Source organism: Rhinoderma darwinii, chromosome 2, assembly GCF_050947455.1.
Source record: "Rhinoderma darwinii isolate aRhiDar2 chromosome 2, aRhiDar2.hap1, whole genome shotgun sequence".
In the NCBI taxonomy this organism is placed as follows: domain Eukaryota; kingdom Metazoa; phylum Chordata; class Amphibia; order Anura; family Rhinodermatidae; genus Rhinoderma; species Rhinoderma darwinii.
Genome location: NC_134688.1, coordinates 352,032,252 through 352,052,403, shown reverse-complemented (window position 1 = coordinate 352,052,403; position 20,152 = coordinate 352,032,252). Strand labels below are relative to the sequence as shown.

Here is a 20,152-nt window from a genome sequence, read left to right as displayed (position 1 = left end):
CAGAGCATCGTGAGATCTCTGGCCGGGGACTCCTGTCTTCCTCTGACCACCCCCAGTAGATAGGGCCCCCCTTGATAGCATTGGTGACCGCTACTGGGGGGCCTTAGCCCAAAGCCGTAGTCCATAGCCCCCCCCCAGATAGCGCCGCTGTAGCTCCTTGTAGGAGCGGAATCCTTGGCCGACAGTGATGTCAGGGACTACCTCTGGAATCCCCTGCCAGAGCGGAATCCCTGGCTGATGCTCTGGTCAGGGGATTCCGCTACTGGAGAAGCCCCTGGCGTCACTGTCCATATATGGACACAGATATCAGGGGCTCCCTCTAGGAGTGAAATCCCCAGCCAGAGGGATTCCACTCCTACAGGGAGCTACAGTGGCGCTATCTACAGAGGGGTGTGCCATTTACGGGGGGTGCTTTCTAGAATGGGGGTTGCTATCTACAGTAGGGGTGGTGCTATCTACAGTGGGGGTGGTGCCAGCTACAGTAGGGGGTGGTGCTATCTACAGTGGGGGTGGTGCTATCTACAGGGGGTTGGTGCTATCTAAAGGGGTGTGGTTCTATCTACATGGGCACTGTGGCACTATATAGGGGTGTGACACTACAGGGAACACTGTTGTGCTATCTACGTGGGCACTGTGGCACTTTATATGTGGGCACTATGGCACTATGTCACTTTATGTGTGGGCACTGTGGCACTATGCAGTGGTCACTGAGGCACTATGTGGGCACTATCTACAGTGGGCACTGTGGCACTATCTACAGGGTCATTGCAGCACTATCTACACGTGGAACTATCGTGTTTTCAGGGGGTTTGGCCAATAAAACCAAAAAATTAAATCCATCAGTTTTTTTAACGGCCTTGAAAAACGGATAACAAACGGCCATAAAAACAGACAGACGGACTGGAAATGGATGAAAATTCGGAGGCACACTGACGCAAAATGGCCATGAAAAATTGACAGTTAATCAGTTTTTAGTGGCCATTTTTTTTTTTACTGTCGTGTGAATGTAGCTTAAAGCTTATTAATTATTCTTTCATTCTATTGTAGGATTCCACTCCGAAAAATGCCATCAATTCGTGAGACTCTGAGAGCCATGAGTGTAAAAGTCGCAGATGTATTCCCACAACTAAAGCTGACAGGATCTGGAAATACTAATAATGGAACAGCCCCAACAGTTCTTACCAACTACTTGGATGTGAGCAGCAGAAATATGAAACACAATACAATACATACGCATACATATATATTATATTTGGAGGGGAGATACAGGAGAGCAGGGGGGCAGAAAGGGAATCGAAAATTATACAATATGTAGGCGATAATGGCAAAAAGAGACCTTTTTTTAAGACATATCTGTTAAACGTATACCATTATAATCTATGGTGACAGACGCCAATGTTAGGCATCCCTCAGAGATTATGGTTAACATATGCGTCAGAAGCTTTTCCCGACGTATAAGTCAAACGTACGCAAAAAACGTGACGTAAACATAGTCTTTATTACTAGAGAATTATTGTATAGGAAGGCCACAATTAGAAGGGAACTTCACACATATAAAGGCTGAAAAATAAAGAATTCTTTAGTTACTTGACTTTAATCATCAGCAAGTTTTATACAATTTTGTTTTTGTTCTGATTTATCTTTGCAGACACAGTATTTTGGTGAGATCAACATTGGTTCTCCTTCACAAATATTCAAGGTTGTTTTTGACACAGGATCTGCCAACCTGTGGGTGCCATCCAGTCGATGTTCCCCATTGTACAGTGCCTGTGGTAAGCTTAAAAACCCTATCCTAAAATTAAAAGGACAAAACAAAAAAGGAAAAGGACATTGCTTTAGTTGGTGCTCCAAATATTGTTAATGGGAGGGGTTCAGTCAGACGCCATCACTGCCTGTCTATAAAGGACAACCTACCTGGAGTGCTGAGGAGGAGACATGAAGTACAGCAATGATAGCTTATTTAATTGTACCCTGTCACACCTAATCCCACCAAACCCTAGTGTTCTTATTTATTCAGGGAAACACTGATTAGTAAAAAATGTAACTCCTTAATGACTGCCCAAACGCCTTTCCACGGCTGTCATTGAGTGTACTTATGCCACAGCACTGTGAAAAGGTGGCGTTGTGACAAAAGCCGAACCGGGGGGGGGGGGCGGGGGGTTGCCGACTGAAGCGAATGTTGGGCTGTCTAAAGGGCTCCTGCTTTAATGGGCAGGATTTAAGTTTCCTACTTGTTTAATCCCTTTGATGCTGTGGTAAATAGCGACCGCGACATCTAAGTGGTTTCAGAAGGAGGGGGCTCCCTCTGTCGCCCCTAGGCACCCCTGCGAGGCAATCACTGGGTATTGATGGTTTTTATTGTAGCCAGGAGCCTAACAAAGGACACCAGTTCTGCCTTCAGTGTATGCCTATTAGATCCTGCCCAAGACAGAGCCTGATAGAATGCCTGTCAGTTTTGGGCCTTATTCAGACGAGCATGTCTGTTTTGCATCTGCAAAAAAATTAATCGTATTTCATGCATTTCCGTTTTGTGTGGTATCAGTGTGCTTTCCGTGTGGCATCAGTGTTCCTGTTTTTTTTTTCTCATCATTTCTTTAGCAACTGGTGCGTAAAAAATATGGACAGCACACATATGTCATCCGTGTGCTGTCTGTGTTTTTCACGCACTCATTGACTTCAATGGGCAACATGGTCCGCAAAAATGGACCAAAATTGAACATGCAGTGAGTTTCACGCAACAGGCACACGCTGCGTGATAAAACACGGATGTATGAATAGCCCCATCGAGTTGTAAAGGCCCATGTGATGTCAGCACATGGATGTATAATACGCTCATCTGAATAAGGCCTTAGACTGAGAGGCATAATAGACTTCCATACAGAAGTATTGCAGTGTATTATAAAAGAATTTAAATGATTGAACCGTAAAGTCCCATAGTGGGACTTGAAAAAAAGTTACAAATATTTTTCTAAAGTTAATAATAAATAAATGAAAAATTGCAAGAAATAAATAAATTAATAACTCATTTTTTCCCCTTACAAAATTCTTTCTTATAAAAAAAAAAAACTAAAAAGGAAATAAAAAGCTACACATAATTGGTATCGCTACATCCCTAACGTCTCGAACTATAAAACTATTATGTTATATAACCCGAACGGTGAACGCCGTAAAAATAAAATAAGAACATAATGCCAAAATTGCTGTTTTTGCCTTCTAAAAAATGAAATAAAAAGCGATCGAAAAGTCGTATGTACCAATAAATAAGCCCTCATACAGCTATGTTGGGGGAAAAATAAAAAAGTCATAGCACTTAGAATATGGCGACTCAAAAAAAAAAAAGTAGTAAAACTAAAAAAAAACAACTATATAAATTTGGTATGGCCATAATCGTAACGACCCACGGAATAAAGTTATAATGTTATTTAAACCACACAGTAAATGGTGTAAATTTAAGACGCCAAAAAGAATGGTAAAATTTCAGGAGTTTTAGGGTATGTGCACACACACTAATTACGTCCGTAATTGACGGACGTATTTCGGCCGCAAGTCCCGGACCAAACACAGTGCAGGGAGCCGGGCTCCTAGCATCATACTTATGTACGATGCTAGGAGTCCCTGCCTCTCTGTGGAACTGCTGTCCCGTACTGAAAACATGATTACAGTACGGGACAGTAGTTCCACGGAGAGGCAGGGACTCCTAGCATCGTACATAACTATGATGCTAGGAGCCCTGCTCCCTGCACTGTGTTCGGTCCGGTACTTGCGGCCGAAATACGTCCGTCAATTACGGACGTAATTAGTGTGTGTGCACATACCCTTATCATTATCCCCCAAACAAAAGTTAATAAAAGTTTATCAATAAATTATATGTACCCCAGAATGGTGCCATTAAAAAATACAACTTGTCCAACATAAAAAAAGCCCTCACATGGCTATGTTTATGGAAAAGTAAAAAGTTATGGCATTTGAAATGCGACGAACAAAAAGGGGTTAAAGGCAGAACATTTTTTTTCTTTTTTAAATCCATAAATTACCCCCTTCCCCTCCCTGCCCAGCTGTACTTATTAAAATGGTTAGATTCCTGCTAAGGTAATGTGCCCGCTTATTAATCTAGCCCTAGTAGATGTAATATTGTGTAGGTGCACCTTCTTCACCTTCAGCTTATTATCAGAATTGTAGCACTCTAATGACAAGCACAAAGGCCTGTGGAAATGTACACAAAACTTCCTACAGTCCTGTGTCTACATCTTAAACAGAATACAGGCTGCTATAAATGGCTATATCTATGAGAAATTTCAATCCCCTAAATCGCTGCATCTGAATTACTGGGATTTCTTCACTTGAAATAGAAAATAGAATTACAGTTGGTGGCGGTTTACCATGCGTGAACATTTACTTTAAGGGCATGTTCACACGTGGCGGAATTGCTGAGGAATTCCGCTGCGGACAGTCCGCAGTGGAATTCTGCAGCGGCCGTTTTTTACATTTGTTTCAATACATTTTTAAACAAGTTAGTTCAGACATTGCGGAAAACTCCGCTGCGGACCATAGGCTGCGGTGCGGAATTTTCCCTCCGCAGCATGTTGCGGAGAAGAAGCGGAATTTCACTGCGGATTTCAGCCTTTGCAATGCAAAAACTGAAACCTGTGGCAAGTCCGCTGTGATATCTGCAACGTCTGAATTACCTGTCAAGTATGCAAATGTTGGTGCAGATTCGTTGCGTAATTGCCCCAAATCTGCACCAACATTTGCAGGGGAAAATCTCTGCCACATGTGAACATGCCCTTAAGGGAATGTCTGATTTTCTTTACATTTACATTTTCTGTGTAATGCTTCCCTGCGGTGGCACTGGGGCGATTGCCTACCGTGGACATGTGGTGCTGGACGACATGTTGTCACACTGTGATGGGTGTGTGTCACTGGTCATGCTGACAAACCACTGAATTTTTTTCCTTTTAATTTTAAACTATATAAATGTGATGTTTAGAGGTTGGTTTATCCCTTTTAAAAATGTAATATGAAAAGTTCTGCAGCTTCCTAACAAGCTTTGTGTTTAAATACATTAGAATTTTAAGATCTCGGCTTGCTGTCATTGATTTGGAACAGGATAGAAGAGAGATTCCTGCTACTGCTGTGTTTAGCCAGACTGCCCCTTTAATGCATAATTTAAAAAGCTGTTTAATATGCATATTTTCTCAGTAATCCGTACTGTGTATGTAGTTTCCCATTTACTTGATTTAGTTGTTAACATATAATTTTTGTATGGCAGCATCGCACAATCGATATGACTCATCTAAATCTCACACCTACATTGAGAATGGAACTGGCTTTTCAATACAATACGAATCTGGAGGAGTAAGAGGTTTCCTAAGCCAAGACATAGTTGCTGTGAGTTTTACTGCCATTGCCTGCTTTACAGAACATTTTCATGATTATTTATGTATGTTATTCAATATAAGATATCAAAACTGGTCAACAGAAAAAATATATATACTCTTCTAGAGAATTAGGACTTAGATACAAACAAAATTCTGGCCAAGGAAATCCGGAAGTTCCAGTACACAGACCCTAAAAAACATTTCACCCTAAGGGCAGATACAGACGGACGTTGCGTGTGTCATCCGTGTATGATGCGCGGCTGCGTGATTTTCACGCAGCCGCCATCATAGAGATGAGGCTAGTCGACGCCCGTCACTGTCCAAGGTGCTGAAACAGTAACTCTTTCAGCACCCTCGACAGTGAATGCCGAACACAATATACAGCAACCTGTTAAAAAAAAAGAAAAAGTTCGTACTTACTGAGAACTTCCCGGCTGTTGCCTTGGTGACGCGTCCTTGGTGACGCGTCCTTGGTGATGCGCCTCTCTTGACATCGGGCCCCACCTCCCTGGATGACGCGGCAGTCCATGTGACCGCTGCAGCCTGTGCTTGGTCTGTGATTGGCTGGAGCTGTCACTTGGACTGAATTGTCATCCCGGGAGGTCAGACTGTTTTTTTTACAGGTTCATGTTTATTGGGATCGGTAGTCACTGTCCATGGTGCTGAAACAGTTTAACTCTTTCAGCACCCTGGACAGTGACTATCTCCTGACGTCGCGTACCGGAAAATTTTTTGCCGGGTTCGGCCAAAACGAGTTCGGCCGAACCCGGTGAAGTTCGGTTCGATTGTCCGGGATCGCTCATCTCAAAGATACTCCATTTGGATGTTTGGAAACAGAAAAGCACGTGGTGCTTTTCTGTTTACATTCATCCTTTTGACAGCTGGTGCGCTGTTTCAGTCGGTTCGCACGGAAGTGCTTCCGTGCGGCATGCGTGGTTTTCACGCACCCATTGACTTCAATGGGTGCGTGATGCGCGAAATACGCGGAGATATTGAACCTGTCGCGTTTTTTGCGCAGCAGACAAACGCTGCGCAAAAAGCACGGACTGTCTGTACTGCCCCATAGACTTGTATTGGTCTTTGCGTGGCGCGTGAAAACCACGCGGCCTCACGGACCGAATACACGTTCGTGTGAATCCCCCCTAAGGCATCTGTATTTGTAGTACAAAACCAGGATTGGAACCTACACAGAGAAAATATGTAGTGAAAAGATTTACACATCTTCCATGTTTGGATCCATTCCTGGTTTTGGCTCACAAATACTGAATGAAAATGATGAATAAAAGCAGCCTAATAGAAAACGAAAAAAAAAAAACTACCTGAAAATGTAAATCTTTAAATTGTCCTTCTCTGTCAAGTTATTAAAGAGGCTCTGTCACCACATTATAAGTGCCCTATCTTGTACATAATGTGATCGGCGCTGTAATGTAGGTGACAGCAGTGTTTTTTATTTAGAAAAACTATAATTTTCACCAAGTTATGAGCGATTTTAGCTTTATGCTAATGGTTTCTTAATGCCCAACTAGGCGTGTTTTTACTTTTGACCAAGTGGGCGTTGTGGAGAGAAGTGTATGACGCTGACCAATCAGCGTCATACACTTCTCTCCATTCATGTAATCAGCGCATAGTGATTCTGCGTTGTTCACTATGTACAGTCACATACTCAGACATTAACGTTACTGAAGTGTCTTGAGAGTGAATAGACATTGCCTCCAGCCAGGACGGGACGTCTATTCACAATCCCGACACTTAGTTAACTTTTTTTTGGGACTTACAGCACAGCAAGCGTGATCTCGCGAGATCTCGCTGTAAATGACAGCTTACAGCGAGATCACGCTTTCTATGCTGTAAGTCCCACACAAACATTACCGAAGTGTCGGGATTGTGAATAGACATCGCGTCCTGGCTGGACGCGATGTCTATTTACTGTCAAGACACTTCAGTATCGTTAATGTGTGTGTGTATGTGACTGTACATAGTGAACAACGCAGGATCACTATGTGCAGAGTAAATGAATGGAGATAAGTGTATGACGCTGATTGGTCAGCGTCATACACTTCTCTCCCCAACACCCACTTTGTCAAAAGTAAAAACACTAGCCCAAAGTCCCTTTCCCCTCATCATTTTCACAGTAGAGGAGGTCGCAGTGTTCATGAAAGCGAAAACCCTTTGGCGCTGGTCAGCTTTTTTAAAAGAAAAAGAACTCCAATAGAAACATTCTTCTCCCTTCATCCCTTCAAAACCCACATATTAAAACAAGAAATCCATGCTCCGTCATTAAGGAACAGCCTCTTCATTTCTACGCTCATAGCAATATGCTATAAATTATGATTGATATTTGGGGCGCTCTGGTAGAGATTTTGCATTGAGACATAAGACCATGAGTGATGTTTCTGAATCGAAAAATATTTTTGAGTGCATATACTGTACATACTTTTCTGTAGGCCTACATTTCAATTTAAAAAATCATTTTTGAAATTGGGCTTATATAATATTCAGATTTTCAGAAAGACTACATTTTGGGTTTTCATTAACTGTGACCATAATCATCAACATTAAAAGGAAAAAAATGCTGGAAATAGATCACTCTGTGTGTAATGAATCTATATAATATATGAGTATCACTTTTTTAATTGAATCACTGAAATAAATGAACTTTTTGATGATATTCTAATTCATTTAGAAGGACCTGTATAGTCCACAGGGGACACAGAGACGTCTTATGTTATAGAAATAGCATCAGTGTAAGCAAATGACACATGGACTAACACGGTTATATCAAAATGTGCCACATAGTTTTAATTTTAACATTTCGAATATGTCATTATGTACAATTGCTTCACACTGTATAGAACTGATATATATTATAAATCGTAGGTATTGATTAGTATAGAAATTTCGCTGTCTACAATTATTACATTATTGTACAATTGTTATGAAACACCAGGAAACTTTGCAAACATTATAAGACTGCTATTCTCTTAACAGACAGCAGAACTCGTGGGGCACCTGTGTCACGGTGCAACGTCAACCTCAGCCCATCTAAAGTCATTGCAATGCTGCAGTCATGGTGTCATGGTGCTTCTGCATTTTGCTAGTGATTTGTGTATTTACTATAGTACTAAACCAGCAGCTTCCACTACAAAATGTACATAGTTTATAGAAGATTGTGGCATATTTATTTAGCATTTTCTTCTCTCTTTGCTGTATACATTACAGGTGGCAGATATTCCTGTCGTCCAGGTTTTTGCAGAAGCTACAGCACTGCCTGCATTCCCTTTCATCTTTGCCCGCTTCGATGGAGTATTGGGAATGGGGTTCCCAACGCAAGCAATTGATGACATCACACCTGTTTTTGACCGGATTCTGTCTGAGAAAGTCCTTCAGGAAGACGTCTTCTCAGTGTATTACAGCCGGTGAGAGGGAATGGGGCAAAGTAAAAGTCTGGAATCTATATTATAACTTACAGATATGTTAGTTGTATCTTATATCCACCACAACATTTACATCTATACAGTTTTGTGATGCTCGCGTGCCTGCATGCTGTAGTAAACTTTCTATTTATATTTTATATCTCCTTTACAGACAATAATTTGCACATTGTCAAAATGTTATTCTCACATTTAAACTTCTTACTCTCACTTCACCTGCTATTAACCTTTATGATAAAATACCACAGCTGCTTGGGTAACCAGAATCTCCTTTCTTTGCAGAGAATACAAGTAAGAAGATAAGTTCCCATCCCCTTCCTATCGATGTCCCTCACACTAACATGGTTCCCAAGAGCTACTTTTAAAAAAATATTTTTTTTGCTATACACCTTGTATTCAAATTTTACCTCATTATACATCATTTATAAGGAACATATTCCTAAACTTTTAAGAATAAAAATACAGTTTGCTTATAGCTTAAAAAGATTGTGTAAGATTAGGGAAAAAAAACAGTGCCAACCCTGTCTCCAGGTTGTGTGTGGTATTGCAGCTCAGTCCATTTCACTTCAATGAAGCTCTGCTACACTACCAGGCACAATCCATGGACAGGTGTGTAGCTGTTTCTGTAAAAAGACAGCCATGTTTTTCTAACGCTGGACAATCTCTTTAAGTCAGAATTCGTCTATAAAAATAATGTAATTTATTAAAAAATTACCACTAGGTGGCACTGTAGAATTTATGGTAAATCTCTGCCTGCTTGCTATAATAGGTGTTTCAGGTGAGGAAATTCGATCAAATAAATTTGGCTTGCTGTAAATAAACAAGTAACGGAAAGGAACTGATCTCTGAGCTGTTCATCCATCTTTCATAGTTTATATTAATCGCTTACCCTCGAGTCTAATAACTTTTATGATTAAAAGACAACACAATCTTTTTGAATATTTAAATTATAATGTAAAATTGGCCTGGATTGTAGTTGTTTATAACATTATATAACATTATTTACAGAAATTTAATTCTGATGTTTATAACATGTTTTATACCTGTTTTTAAATTCTGAATTGTTCCAGTTTGGACAAATATGGCAACTTCATTCAAGGATCAAACCCCACTTAAACTAACCACACAACCTATAGTTATGTTGAGATTCACTATTTCTCTACAGTGCACCGTGTATCTTGCCTCCTAAAATTTCAGCAATATTCGAGAAGGAATTTTTCCAACAATGACTGATTTACTGTTCAGACTGCTCTGTGATTTTAGGGATGTAAGGATTTATGACAAATTTTGTACTGCTGTTCTTAATATGGAAGAGATTTTACCACATCTTTGTCACGAAAGATGTGTGTATACAGTGTACATGATACGCTTGAAATTGCTAACATATTCTATTTATTATTTTAGATATTCTGAAGTAGTTATATATTATTATAAAAAAATGTTTTATTAAAGAGGAGTTGCTGAGTTGTCTATATTTGTCCTTTAAATCTGTTCTTTGCCAAAACATATTACATTGCATTTAAAGAGACTCTGTCACCAGATTATAAGTGCCCTATCGCCTACATAATCTGATCGGCGCTGTAATGTAGATAACAAGAGTGGTTTTTATTTTGAAAAACTATAATTTTTGAGCAAGTTATGAACAATTATAGATTTATGATTATTGTTTCTTAATGACTAACTGGGCGTGTTTTTACTTTTTACCAAGTGGGCGTTGTAACGAGAAGTGTATGTCGCCGACTAATCAGCGTCATACACTTCTCCTCATACATGCCCAGCTTGTTTCACTGCACAGCGTGATCTCGCTTTTTTAATCCGCAGCATGTGAATTTATGCTGCAGAATCATTGTACTTTTGTTGAGTTTGTCCAATTGAGTTTAATGGGAAGGTAAAAGCCGCAACAAATAACAAATGTTGCCATTTTTTCAGCTGGATTTCCGGCACAAAAATCGCAAATCTGAAAAAAAGACCTTTTCTTGTTTAAATTGAATTAAAAAATATATACTTAACCCCCTGGCGTTGGCGTTTTCATAGTGACGGCTCCATGTTGCCCCGATTGTTCACCGTGCAGCCCGGTCTGCTGGAATGATGGTTCATCCCATGTGACTGCTGCAGGCAATAACAGGCTGTAGTGGTAACATGGGCTACAGCGTCATTACAGGAGACCAGGCTTCAAAGAGACCGGTGGGAAGCGTTACTATGGCAATGCCACTGAAGGTAAGTATTGCCTTTTTTTCCCCTGCTCGCCCTTCCGCAGCAGCGATTCCGGTTGCAAATCTACAGCACTATTTGGTGCACTCATTCGGCCAGAATCCTCTGCAGGTCCTAGGTTGGATACACTGTGTACTATTATGCAGCGTATCCGACCTGTGCGAACATGTGATAAAAGTGAACTAATTGGTGCAAGTGAACCTACCCGGCCTTCTGAGAGGCACTTTGTGAGGCCATTTTGTATGTGATTTTGGACATTCTAGTTCAGTCTGTCCTAGTAAAATAATCATTGTACCAACCCCTATTGGATTTGTTCGACTTGATAGGTGGGTTAATTTAAACATATCTCCTTTTGTTTTTAGTGCCTTTTTGAAAAAATATAATTTATATGGCTCTGCTAAGAAGAATACATTTCAATATGTGTTTCAAACCCCTTATGCAGTGTTGTTTGTATTTTGCTACAGGGATTCCCATCTAAACCCTGGAGGTGAGATTATCTTTGGTGGCTCCGATCCTTCTTACTACATGGGCAGCTTTCAGTATCTCAATCTTAAGAAGCATGGATACTGGCATGTTAACATGAAAGGGTAAGGCTCTGTTCACAATATGTTTGAGCCCTACATTTGGCGTAAATGCTACCGGTATATAAACCAAACGTATAGGGGTCCATTTACCCAACGGAGGCAAAAAGTGTATCCTTTTGGCCTCCGTCGGCCTTATACGTTGGTATAACATTTTAAACCACGAATGCACAACACATAATCCCATGAGTTTGGATGTCACACAGGAAGGCAGGGGCTTACCAAGAAATTTTACTGGGGGGTCCGTGAGATGCCTGCTGCCGACACACTCCTCCAATGCCTGGCAGATTCCCCGTACATCTCTGTTCAACTGAGCGGCCAGCTCAGTAGCCTTTTCCTCTGTAGGTTGTGCTCACTGGCTCCACTTCTACTCTGATGTGCTTCTCCCATGGACTAATTTAAAAATAAAATCTAGGGGGGTGGGGTGAAAAAAACACAAACAGTGGTACCACACACACTATCAGCCACATAAGTAGAAAATGTTTGAAGTAGCAGGGTAGGCATACCCCAGACCAGACACCAAAATTAATACAGACTCCTAAATATATAAGGCCCGAATCAAAACTCAAAATAAATACAGACTTCAAACAAAATACCCAAATTAATTCAGATCCCAGGCAAGGCCCTCTAAATAAATGCAGAACCCCGGACCAGACCCCTAAATGAATGGAAAACTTGATACGCTTGAAATTGCTAACATATTCTATTTATTATTTTAGATATTCTGAAGTAGTTATATATTATTATAAAAAAATGTTTTATTAAAGAGGAGTTGCTGAGTTGTCTATATTTGTCCTTTAAATCTGTTCTTTGCCAAAACATATTACATTTCATTTAAAGAGGCTCTGTCACCAGATTATAAGTGCCCTATCGCCTACATAATCTGATCGGCGCTGTAATGTAGATAACAAGAGTGGTTTTTATTTTGAAAAACTATAATTTTTGAGCAAGAACCCCGGACCAGACCCCTAAATGAATGGAAAACTTAGACCAGACCCCCAAAACAAATAAAGACCTCAGCCCAGTACCCCAAAATAAATGGAGACCTCCGCCCAGAACTCCTAAATAAATTGAGACCTCAAACCAGACCCCCTAAAAAACATTTTGTGAATCAGATTTTTTATAATTGTTCCACTGTTTAGAATGTAGGTCAATGAGTAAAAATGAACCATTATGATATTTACCATGATAGGAACATTTTCTTCCATGGGAAGAACAACATGAATGTAGCAAAATATTTTTGCATGTATATTATTGTTTTTTTTGGATTCGCATTCCAATATTGAACAATTGTATAATTTGTAGGATTAGTAGAAAATCTATACCTTGGATCACATGCCTACCTTTAGACTTGGCAAAAGAAGGTAACAGGAGAATGCAGGGGGAGGTCAGTGGGCCAACTTCATGGAGCTGAAGGCATATGTTGCATGTGTGTTGCCTACATGGCATTAAATGTTATGTGTGTAGTGTTAACTCTTCCTCCATTTTTCTCTAGACCTGACTTTACATTTAGGGGGGATTCACACGAGCGTGTATTCGGTCCGTGCGGGCCGCGTGGTTTTCACGCGGCACGCATGGACCAATACAAGTCTATGGGGCAGTACAGACAGTCCGTGCTTTTTGCGCAGCGCTTGTCTGCTGCGCAAAAAGCGCGACAGGTTCAATAACTCTGCGTATTTCGCGCATCACGCACCCATTGAAGTCAATGGGTGCGTGAAAATCACGCGCACCACACGGAAGCACTTCCGTGGGACGAGCGTGATTCGCACAACAGCAGTGAAAAGGATGAATGAAAACCGAAAAGCACCACGTGCTTTTCTGTTTCCGAACATCCAAACGGAGTGTCTTTGCGATGAGCGAAGCCGGACAAGCGTACCGAACTTCACCGGGTTCGGCCAAACTCGTTTTGGCCGATCCCGGCAAAAAAATTATCGGTACGCGACGTCAGGAGATAGTCACTGTCCATGGTGCTGAAAGAGTTAAACTGTTTCAGCACCATGGACAGTGACTTGCGATCCCAAAATACATTAACCTGTAAAAAAAACCGAAGTTCTAACTTACCGATTACTCCTGTCTCCTTCCTGCAGTCCGACCTCCCGGGATGACACTTCAGTTCAAGTGACAGCTCCAGCCAATCACAGGCCAAGCACAGGCTGCAGCCAATCACAGGCTGCAGCGGTCACTTGGACTGCCGCGTCATCCAGGGAGGTGGGGCCCGATGTCAAGAGAGGCGCGTCACCAAGGACGCGTCGCCAAGGCAACGGCCGGGAAGTTCTCGGTAAGTAGGAACTTTATCTTTTTTTTTTATAGGTTTTTCGCTGTTGTGTTCGGCATTCACTGTCGAGGGTGCTGAAAGATTTAGCTCTTTCAGCACCTTGGACAGTGACGGGCGTTGACAAGCCTCATCTCTATGATGCCGGCTGCGCGAAAATCACGCAGCCGCGCATCAGACACGCATGACACACGCAGCTGTCAAATGGTTTTTGCGCTCGCAAAACGCTGCGTTGTTTGCGCGCGCAAAAACGCAACGTTCGTGTGAATCTGCCCTTAATGTAATATAGTTTACAAAATCTGACAACTTAATGTAATGGCCTACAGGGTGTCAGTTGGTGCGGAGGTTCTGTTCTGCAAAGAGGGGTGCACAGTGGCGATAGACACAGGAGCATCTTACATCACTGGCCCTGCTGGCTCAGTATCTGTCTTGATGAAAGCAATAGGAGCCATTCAGCAACCTGAAGGAGAGGTAATGAAAATAATAGAAACTTACTCTTTAGATATTTTTTTTTTCTAGTCTTTATTCATATGTAAGATGACAAAAAAACACACAGCTCCTTTATCAAACCGCTGAGATATAGCATGATGCTAAAATCTAAGACCTTACTGAGCAGCTTTTAGGCTGGGTTCCCATGTGGTGTAAACACTGCGGAATTTCCGCAATGGAATTCTGTGCGGAAATTCCGCAGCATTTATGCCCTGTTCACACTGAGTTTTTTTGCAATTCCTTCAGGAATTTTGAGGCAGATTTTGACCTGCCTGCACTCTCTTTGCCGCGTTTTTTGCGGCGTTTTTCTCTGAATTTTTTCGGGCCCGGCCATTGAGCGCCGCGGGCAAAAAACGCAGCAAAAAACGCTTTCTCTGCCTCCCATTGATGTCAATGGGAGGTCAGGGACGAAAACTCCTGAAGAAAGGGCATGACGCTTCTTTTTCCTGCAAGCGCTTTTTCCGCTCGTGGGAAAGAAACACCTCTGCCTCCCATTAAAATCAATAAGAGTCGTTTTCAGCTGTTTTTTGGCGCGGTGTGTGGGCCTTACAGAAGCAGCAAAGTGAGAAGATTCAGGAAATCTTATGCCAACGCTGCGGAAAAACCCCCAGTTTAAACGTTAATAAATTGACCTGCGGTGCGGAATTTAATTCCGCAGCATGTCCATTTATGCTGCGTTTTTGTTGATTTTCCGTTGCGGATTTTCCCCATTAAATTCAATGTAGATGCAAAACCCGCAACAGAAAGCCCAGTGTTGCGACTTTTGCGGCGTATTCGCAGAGATTACTACTCACCCAGAATGCCCTCCTCCTTCCTGCAGTCTGGCCTCCTGGGATGACGTTACATACCATGTGACCGGCGCTGAAAATACGTCTGAAATTACGGAGCTGTTTTCAGGCGAAAACAGCTCCTGAATTTCAGACATTTTTGCACTATGTCGTTGTCGTTGGAACATACCCTTACATTGTATTGTCATTTTTATGGGCTTCTGTTAAGCCCTGCCAGAGGCAGGGCTTAACAAAGGAAGAAAGAAGGCAGACCTGGGGTCCTTCATTAGGCCCCCGGGCTGCCATGTCAACCATCAGCATCCCGCAATGACATTGTGGGAGGGTGATGGGTTGTGCCACGGTCGCTATTGACTACGCCATTGAAGTGGTTAATCGGCCAGTAAACAGAGCAATCTCAGTTCCTGGCACTTAGTGCAGGGTGTCAGCTGTATTCCACAGCTGAGACCCACAGTGTAAGGAGCGGGCAAAGCTTGTGAGCCCGCTCCATACTTCACCCTCCCCCCCCTGCACCAGGACGTGCAGTTACGTCCAGTTGAGTGAAGTGGTTAAACTTCTGGTGGGTAATACGGTTGTTATCATCATCGAAAGTACCCTTTAAATAAAATTGACAGTGGATAAACACACAGTTGAGATCATGGGGCAGTGCAAAAGCAAAAATAAAATCTCAGACTGAAAACAAACTGCCAGACAATTAATTATTTAATTCAGATAAAAAACAAGGTCGGTATTTTGCACAATATACTGCCTTTATTACTTAGTTCTTTTTAACTGACTTTAATATGATGCTGTAGTTTCTTATGTTGGCTTCTTATATACTGTTCATATTTGTTTGTCCTCCAGTATACTATGGACTGTGATAAAATCTCCCAGCTTCCTGACATCTCCTTTCACATGGGGGGAAATGAGTATACACTAAAAGGACAAGCGTACATCCTGCGGGTAGGTCGAAGAGATGATATTTTTACAGTTTGATACTTGCACCAGGTGAAATTTAGGTGTTGGCTGCACACATTTCGGTTGCAGATTTTCACTGCGGATTTTACTCCTTTCAATGAGGAGGGGTGAAATCCACAAGTCTAACATGCGGATTCAGTGCTGATTTACATCAAATTTGCAGATGAATTTTTGGTGGATTCTTCCACTACTGTACGTGTGTGCATGTAGCCTTGGGTCATGGCCAGACGTGGCGTGTTTCTGCCGCCACTGTCCGCATCAATGCCGTACATAATCTGCGTTGCAGATTCTGTTGCGGCTTTGCCTAAAATGGGCAGGAAATTGATGTGGATTAGCCGATGCGTATTCAGGTGAAGAGTACTTCCCTTCTCTCTATCAGTGCAGGATAGAGAGAAGGGACAGCCCTTTCCCTAGTCAAAGTAAAAGAAATTCATACTTACCCGGCCGTTGTCTTGGTGACGCGTCCCTCTTTCAATATCCAGCACGGCCTCCCTGGATGACGCAGCAGTCCATGTGACCGCTGCACCCTGTGATTGGCCTGTGAGTGGCTGCAGCCGTCACATGGACTGAAACGTCATCCCGGGAGGCCGGACTGGAGGAAGAAGCAGGGAGTTCTCGGTAAGTAGGAACTTCTATTTTTTTAACATGTTGATCTATATTGTGATCGGAAGTCACTGTCCAGGGTGCTGAAACAGTTATTGCCGATCGTTTAACTCTTTCAGCACCCTGGGCAGTGACTATCTCCTGACGTCGCCTAGCAACGCTCCCGTAATTACGGGTGCACACACGTAGTCACCCGTAATTACGGGAGCCCCATAGACTTCTATGGGCCTGCCCATGCCGTAATAACGGCCTGTGATCACGGGTGTTTTTACGTGCATGGGGCCTCAGTCTGACTATAGACCTAGAAATACATAGGTCCAGCCAGAATGAAGAAATATCATGTTCTTAAAACCAATACGCAACGCAACACACATAACATCTGCGGATTTCATTGTGGAATTTTGAATCTCCATTGAAGTCAATGGAGAAATTCCGCAATGAGTCCGCAACAAATCAGCCAGTGTATGCTGCGGACACCAAATTCTGCACTGCAGCCTATGGTCCGCAGCGGAGTTTTCCGCAACATGTGCACGAACCTAACTAAAATGCAGTGGGAAGCAATGGAGAAAATGTCCGTTGCGGATTTCCGTAGCGGACTGGCCGCAACAGAATTCCAGAGCAATTCGGGCACGTCTGGCCATGCCCTAAGAGGACCTGTCACCTCTGCTGACATGTCAATTTTAGTAAATAATGGTATTCCCCATGAAATAACATTCTAGCGCATCTTTTCTTAGAGCTCTATGTTGTGTCGTTTCTCTGTTATTCCTCCTCGAAATTTATGAATTAATTGACCACTGGGTGTTACCAGGTGGGGGTGTGTCCTCACACAAACTGACAAGGTCCAATCAGTGCTGACAGAGCGTGTAGGGACACATTCCTTTGACAAGGGGAAAGGTAACACCCAGTTGTCAATTTATTCATAAATCTCTAAGAGGAATAACCGAGGAACGGCACAACGCCGAGTTCTAAGAAAATATGTTCCAGAATCCTTATTTAATGTGGAATACAATTATTTACTGCGATAGACAGGAGAGGTGATGGGTCCCTTTTAACATCACAGTTAAGAGTTGCTTAGAAGCACTGCAACATTAAATAATTGTAACACATCAAACATGGCATTCTTTCATGCCAAACATTGTTCACAATGTGTCATTTATAGTGCAGCTCAGACTATATTAGAGAATTACATAATGTACCCTAATATAATGTTATTTCTAGAATTGGTCCCTTTACAAGTGGGAAAGAGCTAATTACATTTTGCAGGGCAGCTGTGAAGATCTATTCCCTCTCTTTTGCCATGCAGGTGATGTCACCATAATTCAGGTGCCACAACGGGGACGTACGTAGAAAAGATAGCACAATTTAGAATGTGGCTCCTGTTAGCTCAAAGAATCCCTTTCCCTGTATTTGAGGCCAAGAGTGCCCAATGCTTGATCATCCACCAGACTGCTCATCCTTTGTAGGAGAGAGGGTTGGTGGTAGTCTCTCCTGGTCTGGTTTCCCCCTCCCTTGTCTGTGATGATCCAACCAATTCAACATTAAAATAATAACTAACTACGTAAAATCACAATTTTTTTACATGTTCTTTATGTCCTTTTTTCTGTTACAGCAATTAAATTTTGGAGAGGAGGTCTGCTATGTTGCATTCTCTGGCCTGGATATCCCTCCTCCAACAGGACCTCTTTGGATTTTGGGAGCTACATTCATAGGACAGTATTACACTGAATTTGATCGTCGTAATAATCGTATTGGATTTGCTACATCTCTCTGAAACGACTTTATTTTTTTATTTCACTATCATAGCCACAAAGAGTTTTTTGTTTGTTTAATTAAAGAGTAACCGCACCTTCAAATAACTTTTGATATATCATAGACACACAGCAGACATTTTGATCGGTGGGGGTCCGGGTGCTAAAACCCCCACCGTCGCTGAAACAAATGTGCAGAAGTGACCAGCGTAGTGCTCTGCACCTTTGGCTGTGATTTACTGTTCTTGTCAAGTTAACGGAGGAGGCTGGTCACACTCACAAACTGTTACACACTGTTTTCGGTAAGCCACCTTTTTGTTGTTTGTACCTTTTTGCAACTATTATCTAATGATGTTGATAACTTTGGTTATAACTTACCTATTCACGTACTGCACATGGTAAAAGCAATTCAAATATAGATTCAGTCTCCATTGTTCAATTTTTCTCATCTGCAGTATATCTCTGTATATCACACGTGCATTACATTGGACTCATTCACAATTAGTTGCATTCAGGTACATACAGACATACATAAGTCTGTTGTTTAACTTTATTTTGGCTACCTGTATACATTGTCTCTTTTTTACCACTCTTATGCTACATATTCATCAGGATCTTGTATCCAGCATAAATTGAGTGTTGAACGGTTCAGAGTTGTATCCATGTCCTTATTTCAGTCTGTTTTTTTTTATTTATCTTAAAAAAAATATATATTTTATATTCATAATATTATTCTTATCGTGCATTTGTGGATTGTATGACTCAATTTTTTCAAGTAGGTTTGATATATGTGTGGAGATTTTTGGCAACCACTTTCTAACATTGTAGGAACATTGTCTAAGTTTTTCTTGTCAAGTGAAGACAGATTCACATAGAATGTCTGAATCTGTTTTCAGGCTGACGAGGAGAACCAATCACAGCCAAAGGTGTCGGGCGCTTAGCTGAGCACGTCTGCACCTTAGTTTCAGCGACGGTAAAATTATGTTTTTCATATTTATTTTAATTTCCATTTTAGTGCATTGTGTCTATTCAGTGTTATAATAAAAAATTAGGTTTACTGTAAAATAGAGGCAGATATGTTACTTTGGTTACTATAATACAGTTAAGTCCAAAATTATTTGGACAGTGACACAATCTTCATGATTTGCGCTCTGCATGCCACCACATTGGATTTGAAATGAAACAACTGAGATGCAATTGAAGTGCAGACTTTCAGGTTTAATTCAAGGGGTTGAACAAAAATATCCTGTGAAACGTTTAGGAATTGCAACCATTTTTCTACACAGCCTCCTCATTTCAGGGGCTCAAATGTAATTGGGCAAATTAACATTACCATAAATAAAATGTTTTTTTAAAACTTTGTAGAGAATCCTTTGCAGGCAAATGACTGCCTGAAGTCTGGAACTCATGGACATCACTAAACGCTGGGTTTCCTCCTATGTGATGCTTTGCCAGGCCTTTACTGCAGCGTCTTCAGTTATTGCTTGTTTGTGGGTCTTTCTGTCTTAAGTTTTGTCTTAAGTAAGTGAAATGCAGCTCGATCGGGTTGAGATCTGGTGATTGACTTGGCCATTGCAAAATATTCCACTTTGCTTTACAAAACTCCTGGGTTGCTTTCACAGTATGTTTTGGGTCATTGTCCATCTGTACTGTGAAGCGACGTCCAATCAACCTTGCTGCATTTGGTTGAATCTGAG

The 20,152-nt window shown here is 41.6% G+C and overlaps 1 protein-coding gene and 1 long non-coding RNA gene across 2 annotated transcripts in view; one reads left to right on the top strand and one right to left on the bottom strand.

The window, feature by feature from the left end:
* The window catches only part of LOC142741327 (uncharacterized), an 87,069-nt gene that overhangs the window by 60,140 nt on the left and 6,777 nt on the right, over nt 1–20,152 (bottom strand). The gene's annotated exons all lie outside the window — the stretch shown is intronic.
* On the top strand, nt 1,052–18,478 carry REN (renin). Its single transcript, XM_075850700.1, has 8 exons — nt 1,052–1,195; nt 1,649–1,772; nt 5,270–5,388; nt 8,598–8,794; nt 11,485–11,607; nt 14,200–14,344; nt 15,991–16,089; nt 18,317–18,478. Exons 1-8 carry the CDS (start codon nt 1,064–1,066, stop codon nt 18,476–18,478), a joined length of 1,101 nt encoding a protein of 366 aa, XP_075706815.1. The 5' UTR covers nt 1,052–1,063.

Coding starts and splice junctions, on each gene's coding strand:
- REN (XM_075850700.1), top strand. CDS start 1,064: ATGCCATCAATTCGTGAGACTCTGAGAGCCATGAGTGTAAAAGTCGCA. Junction 5,389..8,597: donor TAAGCCAAGACATAGTTGCT/GTGAGTTTTACT, acceptor TATACATTACAG/GTGGCAGATATTCCTGTCGT. Junction 8,795..11,484: donor TTCTCAGTGTATTACAGCCG/GTGAGAGGGAAT, acceptor ATTTTGCTACAG/GGATTCCCATCTAAACCCTG.